This window comes from Ictidomys tridecemlineatus, chromosome 9 (assembly GCF_052094955.1).
Source record: "Ictidomys tridecemlineatus isolate mIctTri1 chromosome 9, mIctTri1.hap1, whole genome shotgun sequence".
Lineage (NCBI taxonomy): Eukaryota > Metazoa > Chordata > Mammalia > Rodentia > Sciuridae > Ictidomys > Ictidomys tridecemlineatus.
Genome location: NC_135485.1, coordinates 38663781 through 38682510, shown reverse-complemented (window position 1 = coordinate 38682510; position 18730 = coordinate 38663781). Strand labels below are relative to the sequence as shown.

The window sequence follows — 18730 nt, the reverse complement described above, 5'->3', positions numbered from 1 at the left end:
TACACTCTGGCCTTATCATAGATCAGTGACTTACGTGAAGTCCAGAAGGTCAGATGGTAGTGTGTGAAAACTTACAAATGATTGATGATTATCTTACCCTGGTTTACTTTTTCGAATGGTCTTTTAGAGAAAAACTTTCTACTCTGGGGAGAGAACCACAGGGCTCCTATAGGTTAGATACTTAGGTATATACCTGCTTTTTAGAAATGGGATATAAAGCAATGAAGGGAAGTGCTCACTGACATCCAAGGAGTTGGAGAGTCAAAAGCAAAAATGCAAGTGGCAGTCTTCGTGGCCCTTTTTGAACAGGTTAACCATATGGCTCCTTTTGTTTAAATTACTTTGGCAGCTAGTAAAGCAAAGAAAGAGCCCCTGAGGTTTCCTCTGTAGACACTCTGGGCGATGGGACAGTCATAGAGTGCCTGCAGCCTTTCGGCCTTGTTACTTGTGAGGAGCGTATTTGTTTATACTTGGTAAATCATCCCTGTCACCATATGCCAGTAAAATCTCTGTTCTTTTCCATTTTTACCTTATCCAGTCCAAATATGTAGCATTTTGTTTTTGAGCAGTACACTACGAACATCCAAGACTTTCAGTGGAAATAAATGGCAACAGATGTTTTTCTCTGTGTGTTTATGTGTATACAGAATATAATTGGGAACCTTAACCTCAACATGATCTATCCAAATTTGTCCAGGTGTAGAAATGACTAGAAAAGCTCACTTGGCGTGCTCATTCCAGTATGGAACAACATTCAGGTGTTTACTGTTAACTTTCTCTTGAGAGTTTCTACAAGTCTTTGCCCTTCCCAGGACTGTCTTCTTCACTTGGCTCGGCCTTTTCAAATAGTGGCTGCATATACATGCACACATGTACATAACATATACACACCCCTGAGGCCCCATGGCACTTACCACTGGCTACTGCACTATGTATTTTCTTCTTTAGCTTTTTAACCATCTGTTTCTCCCATTAGAATGTAAACAACATGAAAGCAGGGAATGTTTGTTCACTGTTATATCCTTAGACCTAGAATAGTAGCTGGAATTTAGTAGGTGCTCAGAGAACACTTCTGAGGTAAGTTGCAAGTTGTAATAATTTGGCCCCTGATCTGAATATAAATACAAATAATGGAATTTAATTTTGTGGGGCTGTTTTATAAGTGAAATTAAATTATGAGTTTTAAAATTAGAATTTGTCTATTCACCAAAAATTTATATTAGGATTGAGTGTAGTTCCTTGGGAGTTATGTAGTTTCTAGTAATGCAATGCTATAATCACATGCAAAAAATTTGAAAATTCTCTGCTAAAAAATCACTGAAAAAGTTGATGAAGAGATAAAATATAAATTTTTTAAATTTTAAGGTGAACTACCTTCACATTCACTGAAACAAATCTAGAGCCTTAAGTGACATTACTCAGTTTTACCCCTTATTCTATTAATAAAATTTAGCAGAAAATGACTTTGTTGTTGTAAATATTTTCTGAGCAATATTTTTCAGAGTATGTTAAAAAATAATATTAAAAAATATGCTGGAGGCCTGGGTCCATCCTGCCACTACCAGACACCCAATGGAGCTCAGGTCTAGCCCAGATCCGCCTCTGCCCACCTGCATGAGACCCAGGCCCAGGGTAGGTTTGGGTCTGCCAACCCCCCACCCACACCTAGGAGCCCAGGCCTAATCCACCTCCATCTTGGGACACTCAATAATACAATCAATAACTTAGACTTAACTGACATGTAAAGAACATTTGATCCTTCAACAAGCAAATATACTTTCTTCTCAACAGCACATGGATACTTCTCTAAAATAGACCATATAATATGACACAAAACAATTCTTAGCAAATACAAAAAGTAGAGATACTACCCTGCATTCTATCAGATCATAATGGAATGAAACTAAAAAAAAAATGACAAAATAAAAAATAAAAGCTACTCTAATACCTGGAGACTAAATAATATGCTACTGAATGAACAATAGATTGCAAAAGGAGAAGATTCAAAAATTCTTAGAGGTAAATGAGAACATTGATACAACATATTGAAATCTTTGGGACACTATGAAGGCAGTACTAAGAGAAAAGTTTATTGCATGGAGTTCATTCCTTAAAAGAAGAAGAAATCAACAAATAAATGACCTAACATTATACCTCAAAGCCCTAGAAAAAAAGAACAAACCAATATCAAAATTAGTAGAAGCAGGAAATAATTAAAATCAGAGCTGAAATCAATGAAATTGAAATGAAATAAACAATTGAAAAAATGAGCATAGATGCAAAAATTCTCAATAAAAACAAAAAATTGGTTCTTTGAAAAAATAAATAAACTTGATAGACCCTTAGCCATGCTAATGAAGAGAAGGAGAAAGAAAACTCAAATTACTAACATACATGATGAAAAAGAAAATATCACAACAGACACTCCAGAAATACAAAAGATATTAGAAACTATTTTGAAAACTTGTACTCCAATAAAATAGAAAATATCGAAGGCATCAACAAATTTATAGAGTCATATGATTCACCCAAATTGAATCAGGATGATATACACAATTTAAACAGATCAATTTCAAGCAGTGAAATAGAAGATGCCATCAGAAGCCTGTCAACCAATTAAAGCCTAGGACTGGATGGATACAAAGCTGAGTTCTACAAGACCTTTAATGCAGAACTAACATTAATACTCCTCAGATTATTTCATGAAATAGAAAAAGATGGAGCACTTCCAAACTCTTTCTATGAGGCCAATATCACCCTGATTCCAAAGCCAGACAAAGACACATCAGAGAAAAAAAACTTCAGACCAATATCTCTAATGAACATAGATGCAAAAATTCTCAATAAAATTCTGGCATCTCGAATACAAAAAAAAAAAAATCAAAAAGATAGTACACCATGATCAAGTGGATTCATCCCAGGGATGCCAGGTTGGTTCAACATACAGAAATCAATAAATGTAATTCATCACATCAATAGACCTAAAGATAAGAATCATATGATCATATCAATAGATGCAGAAAAAGCATTCAACAAAATACAGCACCCTTCATTTTCAAAACACTAGAAAAACTAGGGATAACAGGAACCTATCTCAACATGGTAAAAGCTATCTATGCTAAACCCCAGGCCAACATCATTCTAAATGGAGAAAAATTGAAAGCATTCCCTCTAAAAACTGGAACAAAACAGGGATGCCCTTTTTCACCACTTCTATTTAACATAGTTCTCGAAACACTGGCTAGAGCAATTAGGCAGATGAAGGAAATTAAAGGGATATAGATAGGAGAAGAAGAATTCAAATTAGTACTATTTGCTGATGATATGTTCTACACCTAGAAGACCCAAAAAGCTCCACCAGAAAACTTCTAGAACTAGTAAATGAATTCAGGATACAAAATCAAAACCCATAAATCAAAGGCATTTCTGCATATCAGTGACAAATCCTCTGAAAGGGAAATGAGGAAAATTGCCCCATTTACAATAGCCTCAAAAAATAATAAAATACTTGGAAATCAACTTAATGAAAGAGGTAAAAGACCTCTACAATGAAAAATACAGAACACTAAAGAAAGAAATTAAAGAAGGCCTTAGAAAATGGAAATATCTCCCTTGTTCCTGTGTAGGAAGAATTAATATTGTCAAAATGACCAAACTACCAAAAGCACTATGCACATTTAATGCAATTCCAATCAAAATCCCAATGACATTCCTCATAGAAATAGAAAAAGCAGTCATGAAATTCACCTGGAAAAATAAGAGACCCAGAATAGCTAAAGCAATGCTTAGCAGGAAGAGTGAAGCAGGTGGCATCATTAAACCTAGAAGATCCAAAAATTCCACAAGAATACTTCTAGAACTAAGAATATATGAATATGAATTCAGCAAAGTAGCAGTATATAAAATCAACACTGATATATGAAAGACATTTCTGTATGTCACTGACAAATCCTCTGAAAGGGAAATGAGGAAAACTACCCCCATTTACAATAACCTAAAAAAAAATACTTGGGAATCAACTTTACAAAAAAGGTAAAAGAACTCTACAATGAAAACTACAGAACACTAAAGAAAGAAATTAAAGAAGACCATAGAAGATAGAAATATCTCCCTCGTTCTTGGACAGGAAGAATTAGATTTGTTAAAATGACCATACTACCAGAAGCACTCTACATATTTAATGTAATTCCAATCAAAATCACAATGACATACCTTATAGAAATAGAAAAAGCAGTTATGATATTCATCTGGAAAAATAACAGATCCAGAATAGCTAAAGCAATTCTTAGCAGGAAGAGTGAAGCAGGTGGCATCACTATACCAGACCTTAAACTATTCTACAGAGCAAAAGTAACAAAGCCAGCATGGTATTGGTGCCAAAATAGACTGGTTAACCAATGGTACAGGATAGAGGACACAGTGACAAACCCATATAACTACAGTTATCTTATATAAGACAAAGACACCAAGAACATATATTGGAGAAAAGATAGCCTCCTCAACAAATGATGCTGGGAAAACTGGAAATCCATATGCAACAAAATGAAATTAAGCCCCTGTCTCTCACCATGCACAAAACTCAACTGTAAGTGGATCAAGGACCAAGGAATTAAACCAGAGACCCTGTGCCTAATACAAGAAAAAGTAGGCCCAAATCTCCATTATGTCAGATTAGGTCCTGACTTCCATAATAATTCTTCTATAGCACAAGAATAAAAATCAAGAATAAATAAATGGGATGGATTCAAACTAAAAATCATCTTCTCAGCAAAACAATCAATCAGTGAGGTGAATAGAGAGCCTATATTTGGGAAGCAAATTTTTACCACACACATCAGATAAAGCATTAATCTCTAGGATGTCTAAAAAACTAAAAAAAAAATCTTAATATCAAAACAACAAATAACCCAATTAATAAATGGGCCAAGGAATTGAACAGACACTTCTCACAAGATAATATATAACCAATCAACAAATATATGAAAAAATGTTCAACATCTCTAGCAATTAGAGTAATGCAAATAAAAATATATTCTAAGATTTCATCTCATTCCAGTCAGAATGGCAGCTGTTAAGAATACAAACAACAATAAGTGTTGGTGAGGATGTGGGGGAAAAGGCACACTCGTACATTACTGGTGGCACTGCAAATTAGTGCAGCCAATATAGAAGCAGTATGGAGATTCTTTGGAAAACTGAGAATGGAACCATTTGACCCAGCTATCCCATTCCTCGGGTCTGTACCCAAAGGACTTAAAAATAGCATACTGTAGAGACACAGCCACATCAATGTTTATGGCAGCACAATTCACAATAGCTAAACTGTGGAACCAATGTAGATACCCTTGAGTAGATGAATGGATAATGAAACTGTTGTATACATACACAATAGAATGGTATTCAGCATTAAAAGAGAATAAAATCATGGTATTTGCAGGTAAATGGATGGAGTTGGATAATATTGTGCTAAGTGAAGTTAGCCAATCCTCCAAAACCAAATGCCAAATGTTTTCTCTGATACAAGGAGGTTGATTCATAATGGGGTTGTGTGTGGGGAGGAACATGGGAGGATTAGATGAACTCTAGATAGGGCCAAGAGGAGGGCAGGGAAGGGAGGGGGTTCAATGGGGTAGGAAAGATGACGGAATGAGATGGACATCATTACCCTAAGTACATGTATGAAAACACGAATGGTGTGACTCTACTTTGTGTACAACCAGAGATATAAAAATTGCCCTCTATTTGTATAATGTGAATTGAAATGCATCCTGCTGTCATATATAACAGATTAGAGTTAAAAAAATGTTGCAAAATCTGAGGTGATTCTATAAGGGAGGGTCAGCATTAATTTGTGTGTATAGATCTGCCATATTTGTTTATTTTTTAAAAATTACATGATTTTACAATATATTATTTCTATTTAGAATTTCAAGTGTCTGAAATACTTAACATTGTATTTTTAAAATTAGTGGACTCTTGTTTGTTTAAGCAATAGTAACCAGCCATTTTACAAAACTAGAGCTCACAAAACAACAACTTTTACGACAAACTTCTTGCAATATTCTCTCTAGGACAAATAAACAGAAATTAAAAACAGTGTGGTCAGTGAGAATCATAGACTTGTTTGCAAGCTATTTTTGGACTAATTGTGGTGCATAAATTGTGTCTTTGTATGAGATTGACATATTTTCCTATTATCACTTTCTATTTCAGAGCATTGGGGAATCATCAATGTCTATTGTATTAAGTCAGCTACTACCTATGATTAAGCCTTCAACCCAGAGGACCAATGATGACTATAACCTTGAGGAGCTGCTGATCCTCCTCATATATATTTATTCTGTCACTGGAGAATTTGTGGTGGACAAAGACCTGGGAGATACTGAAGAAAAAGTGAAGAAAGCATTGGCTCAGGCTTTTTGTGAGGAGTCAGAGTTGTCACCTTTGCTTCAAAAAATTACAGGTCAGTGTTCGACAAAGTTATAGGACATAAACACCAATGATATAGAAAACAGAGTTAAAAGTAAAGGCTATTTCAGAAGAGGATATAAGCATCTCCCTTGGCATCATTCAGAATCTCTTGAGGCCTGAGGAATGCCAGCCACCTGTAGAGGCAGGTTTTCACTGTGGTGTTTTTCTTTTCTAGTTATGGTAGTGAAATGGCTTTCTTTCTAAATGAGCATCAGAATTCATTTTCCCTTTGAGAATAATGTTGTCTTTAAGGAAAAAAAGAAAATATAGCACATTTTATACTAAGGGTTTCTATTGCATGTTTTTCTTGAGATTGTCATTTCAAACTTAACACTTTTTTTTTTAAGATGTTATACAATGTTACAGGGTTGAAAATTGCCATTTTCAGGAATAGTCTCATATTTTGTCTTTTCATACTTCATTTCAATTTGAATTAATTGTTATTATCCCAAATGATGCCCTAACATTACAGTAAGTAGTTTATGTCAGTTTGGGGGAAATATATAATTAAATATCATAACATCTGTTTTCATTTCCAACAATATCTATGATATAACTCATAAAAACACCCATTTGTGTATGTTGTGTCAAATTCAATCTAGTCCTTTTTAGTTTGGTTAAAACATATTTCTATTCCTATGGATTGAGCCCAAGTCTGGGAGTGAGAAGTTATTAAAACTTATATGTAAAACATAAGTACTTTAAAAACAGCAAATTTCCCTTTGTTCATGGGTGTGTGTGTGTGTGTGTGTGTGTGTATGTGTGTGTGTTTAGATGCATACAGACCTCTTCATTCAGAAAGGCTCAACTGAAGCAGACTGAATATCCTCCACTTTCCCCTTGTCCTGTGTTGGTTCTCCCTGGGAAAGCCTTCAGACTTCTCAGAAGCAGACTGTGTGCCATAAACCATGGTGTCTCCTGCATATGTGCTTTATTTTGTGCCCACTGCTAACCTTTCCTGTGGTTGGTTTTGGAAAGTGAAACCCTGATGAGATGGAAACCAAAGTTTCCACAGAAATGAAACATTTCCTTGCTTAGAATAGAGACTGTTGGCCAGCCTCAAATCTACTTGAGCAAAACTTGTGGAATTTGTTTCCATTTCATTAAGTTCAGCACTATATGTGATTACATGGGTTTGTTTGGCTATAAATGAATATAGACTTAAGAAGATTTAATATGGTTTGTACAGTACTTAGAACAGAACTTTAATTTAAAGTAAATTTTAATGCTAGGTGAATTTAATTGGAAGTTCTTCTTAAGAGCATAATTTCAGAAACAGACAACAAGGACGGTAATATTTTAACTGAGGTCATTTGGATAGATTTTTTATAACGTTTGTATGTTTCCATGTTATTTTTGGAAGTAATGTCATGCTGTAAGAGTGTTCTTTTAGCGTTCACTAAAGGTGTTCATTGACCCAACAGTTCCTTTTTTATTAGTTTCTTTATTTAAGGTTGTTCAGAATATTGAATTTTCTTGCTTTTAAAATATGTCTGAGTTCATGTTTATATTAGAAAATTTTTGTAAGCTCAAAATTGAAGATTAAAAAACAAGAATTTGTGGAAATTTTAGTATCTTTAAATTTCAGAGATATTTTATAATATTAAGTATACATTTATGCCTGGATTAACTTCGAGTGTACAGTTTAAACAGTGTGGAGAAGTTGTGTTACTTTCACATAAGTGAACTAACCACTCAAACAGACGCATGTACACACACACACACACACACACACAGATGTTTATCAGCCTCTGTAGATACCAACAGGACTTTATTTCTGAAGACAGACTTTTACATGGCCAGTGTGGATATACCCCTTATTAAATATGTTGAGAAGCCAAATTTTCTAAATAGAAGGGTTTATATTTACAGTTAAGATGGTCGAGGAGAATGTGGTACATCTTGGGATAAAAAGTAATAGCATAATATTGGGTGATTCAATTTTGTGAAGTATATTGGGATAATTGAATTACCTTTCAAATGTGCTCAGCATATCCTGGAACTAGGTTAACCTGGCTTTTATGAAGAACTTGCCTACAATGTTGGGTTTACATTATTCCAGTGTATATTCTTGACTTTCATGTTACTAATGGCAGAACTTATTTTATGCCTTGTGCATATTTTGTGGTTGATGAAATTTTGTTAAGAATTTTTGAAAAAAATTAATATAAGTACTCTACTTTTTATGTGTTTCTGCAATTTTCCCTCTTAACTGTGGATAGGATCAAGAAAGTAACCCTTTTTCTGTACTTCTCAAGATCAAGACCATTGTAACCTTTGAAGTTACCATATTCTGTAACTCATGGTTGGGTATATATATTGTTTTACGCCATGTGTGTTCAACTGTCCCACAAGGTTCTGAATGGAGAATTAATATTCTCATTAACATTTTGGATATTGCCTGTGCTTTTTTTATCTATCTATATTAGCTACTTGTAGATGTTTTCCATACCTTCCTGTTTTCATACATGAATCCTCTTCATTTTGGCACTGTTTTAAAGAAATTGAAATATTATTTCCAGCCATTGAAATCTAACAGTTATCTAGTTTTTTGAAGCAGAAGTAGAAAATATAAATTCTGTTGATTTCAGTAATATCTCTTGACAATAATTGTCCTGTGTTTAAAATTCATAGTTCCCTTTTTTTTGATCATTATGTAATTTATTTTTGACAGTTTCTTTCATTTTTCTGTATTCTTTCGTCAAGTAGAAAGGGCAATAAGAAGTTGTGATTGGCAAAACAAAAACTTAACATGTCCGTCAATGACATTTTCTTTTTAATCTGTTCTCTTTATAATAGCTACTTTGGGGGATGTTTCTAGAGTGGTGAGCAAAAAAAATTTTTTTTTCCCCAACTCACACAAAATAACAAGGATTAGCTCTCTGGAGGTTGGGAGTGGGGAGCTGTAAAAAGAAAAGTGGTACAGCCTAAATATGCTGATTAATGTTATGCTTTCTCAGTCCTGCTAAGTTCAAAGAGAGTATCAGTTTCTGTATACGTTAGTGTTTGCAGGGCAGTCACAAGAGAAAACAAAGGAAAACCATTTGAACTTCAGAGAATGAAATCAAATGCTATTTTTAAAGGTCTGTATAGGCTTTGGAATGTCATCATACAGAGAGATCTATCAGAGAAAAATGTAGGGTTTGGATCCTTGATTGAAAGTCCAGGCTCTGTTGTTTCCTAGCTGTTTTGTGTGCTTGTGGGCAAATCACCCATCTTGAACTTGACATGAAACATAGGTGCCTTATTGACTGCTGTGATTTTACAGAGAATAAAATGATGTTATGTGTGTGAACTAATTTGGGGCCCATTTGGGATTGTCAGTTGGCAATTATTATTTTGATAGCGTTTCAAGCCTTTCACCTGGTGTGTGCACAGATAAGACTGCAGTGGTCAGAGACAGTCCTCCTACCCAGCTGACCCTTGGACTGAGGTGAAGCAGCAGCTTGGCACACCTGTAGCCAGTTAAGAGCAAACCAGTTCTCTAAGGCAGGTTGGTCAGAAAACTCTGAATCAAGAAACAGAAGCAAAACTTCCATATTGTTTTTGACACAGGAAACTATTTGGAAGATTTTAAAAATTTATTTATTTATTCTAATTTGTTATATATGACAGCAGAATGCATTTCAATTCAGAGTACACATATACAGCACAATTTTTCATATCTCTGGTTGTACACAGAGTGACACCATTCGTGTCTTCATACATGTACTTAGGTTAATGATGTCCATCTTTCCTACCCCCATGCCTCCTCCCTTCCCTTCCCTCCCCTTGGCCCTGTCTCGAGTTCATCTAATCCTCCTATGCTCCCCGCACAACCCCATTATAAATCAGCCTCCTATATTAGAGAAAACATTTGGCATTTGTTTTTTTGGGATTAACTAATTTCATTTAGCATAATATTATCTAACTCCATCCATTTACCTGCAAATGCCATGATTTTATTCTCTTTTAATGCCGAACAGCATTCCATTGTGTATACACACCACATTTTCATTATCCATTCATCTGTTGAAGGGCATCTAGGTTGGTTCCACAGTTTAGCTATTGTGAATTGTGCTGCTATAAACACTGGTGTGGCTGTGTCCCTGTAGTATGCTGTTTTTAAGTCCTTTGGGTATAAACTGAGAAGTGAGATAGCTGGGGAAAATGGTGGTTGGAAGATTTTTTTGGTACAATAATTTTTATTACTTATTGATTTATTTTCCCAGCATTTTTATGGTAGCTTTAAAGACAAAGTCAATAAAGGCCAGATCTATTGAGTTAGGCATAGTGTTAAGCAAGAGAATGAATGATCTAAAGTATCTCAGAATTCTGTTATTTCATGATAGAGGCATGATAATACCATATAAATTGTCATTTACATTTATTAAACTCTTATTTGACTTCCTGTTGATAATTTGGGATTTTTAATTATCGTCATTGCTTTAGGATTGCACCCAGATGTGTGCAATAGAAAATGTACCAGATTAACTTAATAAATCAGGATTTATTTTCAGCCAAAAGCACAGAGACAGGCAGACCTCAGGGTCTTACTTCCTTCTTCAGTGTCTTGAAGATGTGGTTTTTTTCATAGTCACAAGGGGGTCACTTCTGCTGAGGCATCGTGCCCATGCATTGGACAAGAAAGATGAGATGAAGGAAAAAGGAATATGTTAGCTGAAACTGTCCCCACACAGTAGTTTTTCTAATAAAAATAATAGTTTTCTTGAAAACCTCACTTAGAAGACTTGTATCCTTGGCTAGAATTGCATTGCACAATTACTGCTAGCTACAAGACAGTCTTATGAGTGCATATATTGTCTTGAACAAAGTTAGGGTTTTCTTAGGAAAAAAAGAATGTGAGATTGGATATTAGGTAAGAAACTGGTATTTGCTATGTATCTTCAGTATCTTCATTTTAGTAGAATGACATGGAAATTTATTTTAAAGAATATACTAAGATAATATTGTGCTGGCTCATTGGTCTTATATACCAACATTTTCAACTAGTTGATATTTATTAACGTGGGTAGGTGTCTAGCGTAAGCCCTCCATGTGTAGAACACGTGGGGCAGCAGTAGAGTATTGTGGTTCTTTTAGCACAGGGTTTGGAGTCAGGTGGATCTGGGTGCTGGCTCTTCGTCATTGTGTGATCTTGAGTCGATGGTTTAACTTCTCAGAGCCTCTTTCCTCATAAATTAAGTGGGGGTAATAATAGTAACCAAACTCATGAAATAAAATAGAGTGCTTGGCACAGATCCTGAAACACAATGTATTGTCAGTGTATATTAACTAACTGTGTCATCATCATTGTTACATTTACCATTATTGTTATTTTTATCATTGTTAAAATCATCAGGAAATGTCTCTTCTCAGAGTTTTCAAAGCTGTTTTAGAGACAAGACTGACATAGAAAACCACACAAAACAACATAATAAATATCATAATAAGAAGTTAAGCATCCAAAATGGGTGAAAATGAATGTCACAATGACTTGGTATTAAATGATATGCATGAATAAAGAATTGACATTCTTGTATTAAGTCTCACCAAATAGAATCTCATATAGACAAGGATCAGGGTAATACTAGGTAATAGCATTATAATACCTGACGAGCCTAGGTAATAACAATATAGTGTTGAAATCACTTTCATATGCAATCCCTTAAATGGAGTACATGAGCACATAAGCTTGCATGTCTAATAAACATATATCCCCAAACATCTGAGCTCAAGTTAAATATGTCTGTTATGCTAACTTCTCTATGAGATCATTTATTCACAAATTACTAGTTTTCAAACATGCTTTGGGACAGATGATAAAATTATATTTTTATTTAAAATAGTAGAGTTGCAGATTTCATTTTGTCATGACAATTCCTTCCCCTAATAAATCCAGGTACACTTTTGGGAGGTCCTGTAGTTGCCTGGGTTTTTATGTTAGGTATAAGAGCTAATAAGAGCCAGGCATGGTGGTGCACGCCTGTAATCCCAACAGTTCAGGAGGCTGAGGCAGGAGCATTGCGAGTTCAAAGCCAGCCTCAGCAAAAGTGAGCCACTAAGCAACTTAATGAGACTCTGTCTCTAAATAAAATACAAAATAGGGCTGGGGATGTGGCCCAGTGGTTGAGTGTCCCTGAGTTCAATCCCTGGTACTCCCCCACCAACAAAAAAGAGCTAATAAGGTATAGATTGTTATGCTTTCTTAATAGAAAGAGTCTCAGCAATTATCCAGTCTGTTCACTTTGCACATGAGGAAATCAAGACCTCAAATGTTAACTGGCTTACCTTAAACAACCAACCAATAAATAGCCTGTCGAGTGCAGGAATGGGGCTGGAGTCTTCGTGTGTGTGTGTATGTCTGTCTGTCTCTCTCTCTCTCTCTCTCTCTCTCTCTCTCTCTCTCATTCCAGAATGCTTTTACTAAAATAATAATTCTCAACCTTTGGCTCTTAGATCTGGAAAAACATAGTACTTAGAGCAAGGGTTCACTGCTTTGTACTGTATGTGTCACCCACAAACTATTACTCTTTACATATAAGTATACATATATTTTAGGTGCTATTGTGATTTATAAAAGATTAATTCATTTAAAGATATTGATGAATTTATAGGACTTTTCCCCCTTTAAGTCCTCCAATTAACAGATACCCGAAGCATGATTATATGACATCACACATCCTTTAATAATGGGAAACCATGTATTATAATATAAATCTCAAACTCAAATGCCTTCAGGGAGTAGCAAGTAATATAAATTAGTACAGTAGTTCAGGTTTTGAAAAACAAAAGTGAAAAATACAGTAATAAATGACAAAATGAAGTTAGTCTTACTAAAGTGGACTATAGGAAGAGGGAGAGATTGTGGCAAACTGAAGATGCTCTTATTTTTTCCATGGGAGCATCTAGTATTCTAACCTCTCAAGAAAGCAGGAATCTAGATTTTTTTAAAAAAGAAAATTGATATCATCCAAGTTTAAGAAATTGGCTTGTTTTCTTAAACACTGTGTGAGTTTAAAGATATATTACTGGAAAATAGGATTCAACTTGTAGACTTGCAAGTTACAATTTTTATTTTTTATTTATTTTTTAATTTTTTATTTTTTTTATTGGTTGTTCACAACATTATACAATTTTTATATTAGAGATCCTGCTGTAATATTGATTCATAGAGGAATGATTTTTGAATCTGTAACTGGATCTTTAGCTCCTGAACTTATGAGAAATCTAAAAGATCCATATGGATGAAATGCTGTGCTACAGTTTTCATGAGAAAGCAAAGGAAAGGGGGCTTGGGGATGTAGTTCAATGGTAGAATACTTGCCTCATGTGTGCAAGGACCTGGGCTCTATTTCTGTTATTGCAAAAACAACAATAATAATAAAGAAAAAAGCATGCAAGTAAAGGAGGAATATAGTGATGTCTTTTTCTACCTCTTTTAACTAAAACTAAAAATCATATTTTAAAAATTTTTGTCTGGCATAAGATTGATTACTAGTGAGATTGCATAGATTTTTTTCCTTCTAGATAGATTCTGTAAAGATACCATTTAAGTGGAAGTAGATGTCTCACAGAAATCTTGTCTATTGGACAAAAAATGCTGAGGGGCAGCTTTGGGTTTAATATAAGGGAAGATAGTTCTAGAAAATAAAGCCATCCAGAAAGTCTGACTTACCCCATGAGAAGAGCTTCCCAACACAAAGAACTTGCACTGGGAATTGTACTAATTGAGTTATAAGACTTTCAAGTACCTATAGAATGTGAAGAGTGAGTTTTGTAGAAAGTACATAAAGTTCTCTTTCAATTCTGTGAAGATAATATTCTTCTAGATAGATCTGTAATTATGTTTCCTTTGCTTTATCATACCTAAAATTTTGCCATAAAATAATGAGATAGGGACTCCTGATACTCTTAATTAGAATAATCAAAAACTCCATGTTGATTTGCATAAAATGTATAAATTACCTTTATGCTTAATTTTTAAAAGTCGTTTAGAAGCTTTAAAATTTTTTGACTTTAAAGCATTTTGTTTATTAAAGTTTTTATTCTCTGTTCTGTCTCGCTTGTCCATTACCTTGTTTTATTTTGTTTTTTTTTTTAGATATATATGACAGTAGAGTGTATTTTGCCGTATTATACATACATGGAATATAACTTCCTATTCTTGAGGTTGTACATGATGTGGAATTACATGAGTTGTATATTCATATATGAACATAGGAAAGTTATATCCAATTTATTCTGCTATTTTCCCTATTCCCATTTCCCTTCCCTTCCCTTCATTCCCCTTCACTAATCCAGTGAACTTCTATCCTTCCTTTCCTCCCCCTTATTGTGTGTTAGCATATGTATATCAAAGAGAATCTTCAGCCTTTGGTTTTTGGGGATTGGTTTATTTTACTTAGCATGATAGTTTCCAGTTCCATCCATTTACCAGTAAATGCCATAATTTCATTCTTCTTTATGGCTGAGAAATATTCCATTGTATATTTACACAGGTGAATATATACACTGTCATGATACATGACTAAACCTGTCAGGGTTACTCCAAATGAATTTGGGGACTAAATAAAGACACACATAGAAAGTACCTTTTCTTTGGGTTCAGTGACTGTTCCTCAGCCACAGCTCCCACAAGGGGGGCAAGGCAGGCAAGAAAGAGAAAGAACATGCCTTGAACCCGGATTTTATTGGGAAGAAGTCATTCAAATGAGGCAAGGGGTAGGGTTACAACAAACAAGTGGGTGTAATCCAACCCCATTGGATGACGCCTACTTCTGGAGCTGCACCTCTTTATCCCAGTGGAGGTAAAGTCCAAATTGTATTGCAGGGTGCAATACCTGTTCAGTACCTCTTTACCTGAGACTTAAAGGTTCGTGCATAGCTTCTGTCCAGAGTAGCTCCCAACAACACACCACATTTTCTTTACTCATTCATCTGTTGAAAGGCATATAGGTTGGTTCCATAGCTTAGCTATTGTGAATTGAGATGGTATACACATGGGTGAGGCTGCGTCACTATAGTACATGGATTTTAAGTTGTTTGGGTATATATGGAGGAGTGGATAATTGGGTCAAATGATGGTTCCATTCCAAATATTCTAAGGAATCTCCATACTGATTTCCAGAATAGTTGCACCTATTTGTCGTCCCACCAGCAATGTATGAGTGTGCCTTTTCCCCCACATCCTTGCCAATATTTATGGTTACTTGTATACTTGATAATTGCCATTCTGACTGGAGTTAAGATGGAATCTCAGTGTAGTTTTAATTTGAATTTCTCTAATTGCTAGAGAAGTTGAACATTTTAAAATATATTTGTTGATCAATCATATTGCTTCTGAGAAGTGCCTGTTCAGTTACTTTGCCCATTTATTGAAAGGGTTTTTTTTTGTGTTAATTTTTTTTGGGGTTCTTCATATATCTTGGAGATTAATGCTTTATCTGAGGAGCAGGTGACAAAGATTTCCTCCCATTCTGTAGGCTCTCTTTTCACATTCTTGATTGTTTCCTTTCATTGTCTTCTTTTAAATCAACTGCATATTAACAAATGAGGAAGGTGGATTTAGTTTAGAAAGCACTCTTCTTTTTAAAATTATATTTCATTGTGGTAAGAACACTTATAGGACAGCTACGCTCTTAGCAAATTTCCAAGTGTACATTCTGATACTGTTAAACATAGGCATAATGTTATACAACAGATCTCTAGAACATTTCTATCTTGTGTAATGGAAACTTTATGCCCATTGATTTGTCTCCATTTAACTCCCTCCCAAGCCCCTGGTAATCACCATTCTGCTCTTTCATTGTACACATTTGCCCATTTTAGATACCTCATATAAATGGAATCCTCTAGCATAGATCTTTAATGATTGGCTTATTTCACTTAGTGTAAATGTCCTCAGGTTCATCTGGGTTGTTACCTTTGCTGGATTTTATTTTTAAGGCTGAATAATATTCCATTTTCTCAAAGATGTTGGCTCTCTAGTGTTCACTGCAGCACTATGGACAGCAGCCAAGATGGAAAAAGTGCCCAGCAATAGATAGACAGATTGTATTATTCTTAAGGACACTTAAGCTAGGCATAGGCCAGTGAGCTTCAGCTGGGGTTCTATTGCATGTCCTCATGGAAATCTCAAAAAGGAGTCTTCTCATCCACTGTGAATGTGGAAGGAGTCGAGGATCTGTTTTCCTTTGGGTTGTGGAAGGCAGCTCATGACATTTTCAGGTCTATGTTCCAGTGGAAAACACACACATGCTCTTATCCATGTAAAGCAAAGTTACATTCTGCAACCAACAGTAAAATCCTATTTGCAATCATTTGTTTATGACAGTGCATCTTTTGTTTTTGAAAAATTCAAGTAAACATAGGTCCTATAAAACCATTATTGCTATTCATGACTGCTATTTGATATAAAAGCCTTCATCTCCTTTAGCACAGGGCATTGACATTCTGTTTATTATTTTAGAGGAGATATGCTTTCAAACAAATCATTTTTCATATTGGGCTAGGTATTTTTTCATAGTCTTGTTAAAGTTAGACTTTTAAATAAATTATGAAGTACTCCCAAACAAAGAATTATAAAAAATGAGGAGCTAATAAGAATTTCTCCTTGTAATCTTCCTTTACTATCAATCACCTCTGCATTCCTCCTTCATCTCACAGTTTTCCCTCAGTCATTTGTCAAATTTAGGAATATGCATTTCTGCATATTTATATGCTTAAGGATGCTATTCCAACTGAAAAACAGTTTTCAAGATTTTAAAAATATGTCCCTTGAGAATTTATTCTTTAATCCTTGAACATACTCCTGGCCTGGCAATGACAAGGATGTTGCTATGGTAACTGGAAGAGTGATCTTAAAAGTCCATCACCAATCTTCATGTTATTGAAATCTGAATGGAAACTTTAGCTTGTGACAGTAGGTGACAGTGAATAAAACTATGACAGTAGAATCCACTAACTCAATTGAAAGAAGACTTCAAAATGTGGAAAAAGATTTATTTCAGAAAGTTTCACCTCATCTCTTGGTTCATATTTTTGAGTCCCATTTATTATGGCATGCTGATATTAGATTTTTCTATGAAGGAACATACATACCTTCATTTCTAGTGTTTCAGATTTCTGTTTCAGGCCTGCCAAAACAAAATAGCTCTGAACGTTTTTGTTTTCTGTTGTAGTTTGCAACACTGTTTGGTAAAATAGGGTCTATTTTTCCTCTTGATTTCCAAGATTTCTGCTGGAAACTCTGATGAAGAACATATGTCTGCCCTAAATCACTCCCCTGAGAAATGTTGGAACTGTTACATTTCGTTTTACTATCCAACATATTAAAATAGTTAACCACAGCACACATTACTAAACAGCTATATCAAGTGAAGTTTCAAAAGTTTAGTACATATTTAAAATATATCTTAAGCTTGAAGAAAGAAAGAAATTTTGAGCTGCATATTGAGGTAGCTAAGTAGAAAAGCAATTGTGCTTAATGTGTTAATGGATCCCTACAAATTACTTTCTTAAATACTTAATTTTTCCATGGCATATCATAAAAACAATCATTCTTAACTAAGAAACTGGAACAGATCTTGTACTCATATTTATATTTGTACAAATGCATGTGACATAATGTCCATGTCATTAATTTTGGGGTCTGCAAACAATGCCAACAGTGTCACATACCACATACCAAGGTTTCAGTTAACAGTTGAGCTCATGTATGATGGTGGTCCCATGCAATTCCATCTTTTGTTTACTGTGTTTCTTGATTGCATCAAGAGGTCATGTTGAATGATTGACCTATACCGTCTAGATTTATATAAATTCACACTATGATGAAATTGTCAATGTTACATTTCTCAGAACACATTCCTCATTGTTAGGAGACCTGTGACTTTCATGGAATGTGATTATCTAGTTCTTTAAGATTAATCATTACTGATTCATCTTAACTATATATTGAATGTATACATTTCTCAATTGTGGAAGAAGAAATGGATACAAGGGTAGTTTTCTTGAACACATAGCTGAAAATCAAGAAGGAGAAATTGGATTATGCAGAAAACAGTGGGGAGGAAGAGGCCCAATTTATGCTTATAAACATGCCTGTATTTCTGTAACTCACAAGTCAGTCACTTAGCTGTTGCTGCCTCAGTATCCTTATCAAAACATGAGAATCTGTACTAGGCACATCTTAAGTCTCCTCTTTGTTTACCCATTCTGTGGTTCTAGTTCCATGGACTTTTTTTATTTTTACCAGAATCAATGTGCACTTCCCCTA

General features: G+C 34.8%; 1 protein-coding gene across 4 annotated transcripts in view; it reads left to right on the top strand.

Annotated features, from left to right (window-relative positions):
* The window catches only part of Scfd2 (sec1 family domain containing 2), a 371756-nt gene that overhangs the window by 122378 nt on the left and 230648 nt on the right, over nucleotides 1-18730 (top strand). For all 4 annotated transcript variants that reach the window (XM_078021292.1, XM_040292423.2, XM_078021291.1 and 1 more), the window contains exon 5: nucleotides 6214-6463. In XM_078021292.1, the coding sequence (XP_077877418.1) occupies nucleotides 6214-6463 (250 nt within the window). The remainder of the gene's footprint in view (nucleotides 1-6213; nucleotides 6464-18730) is intronic.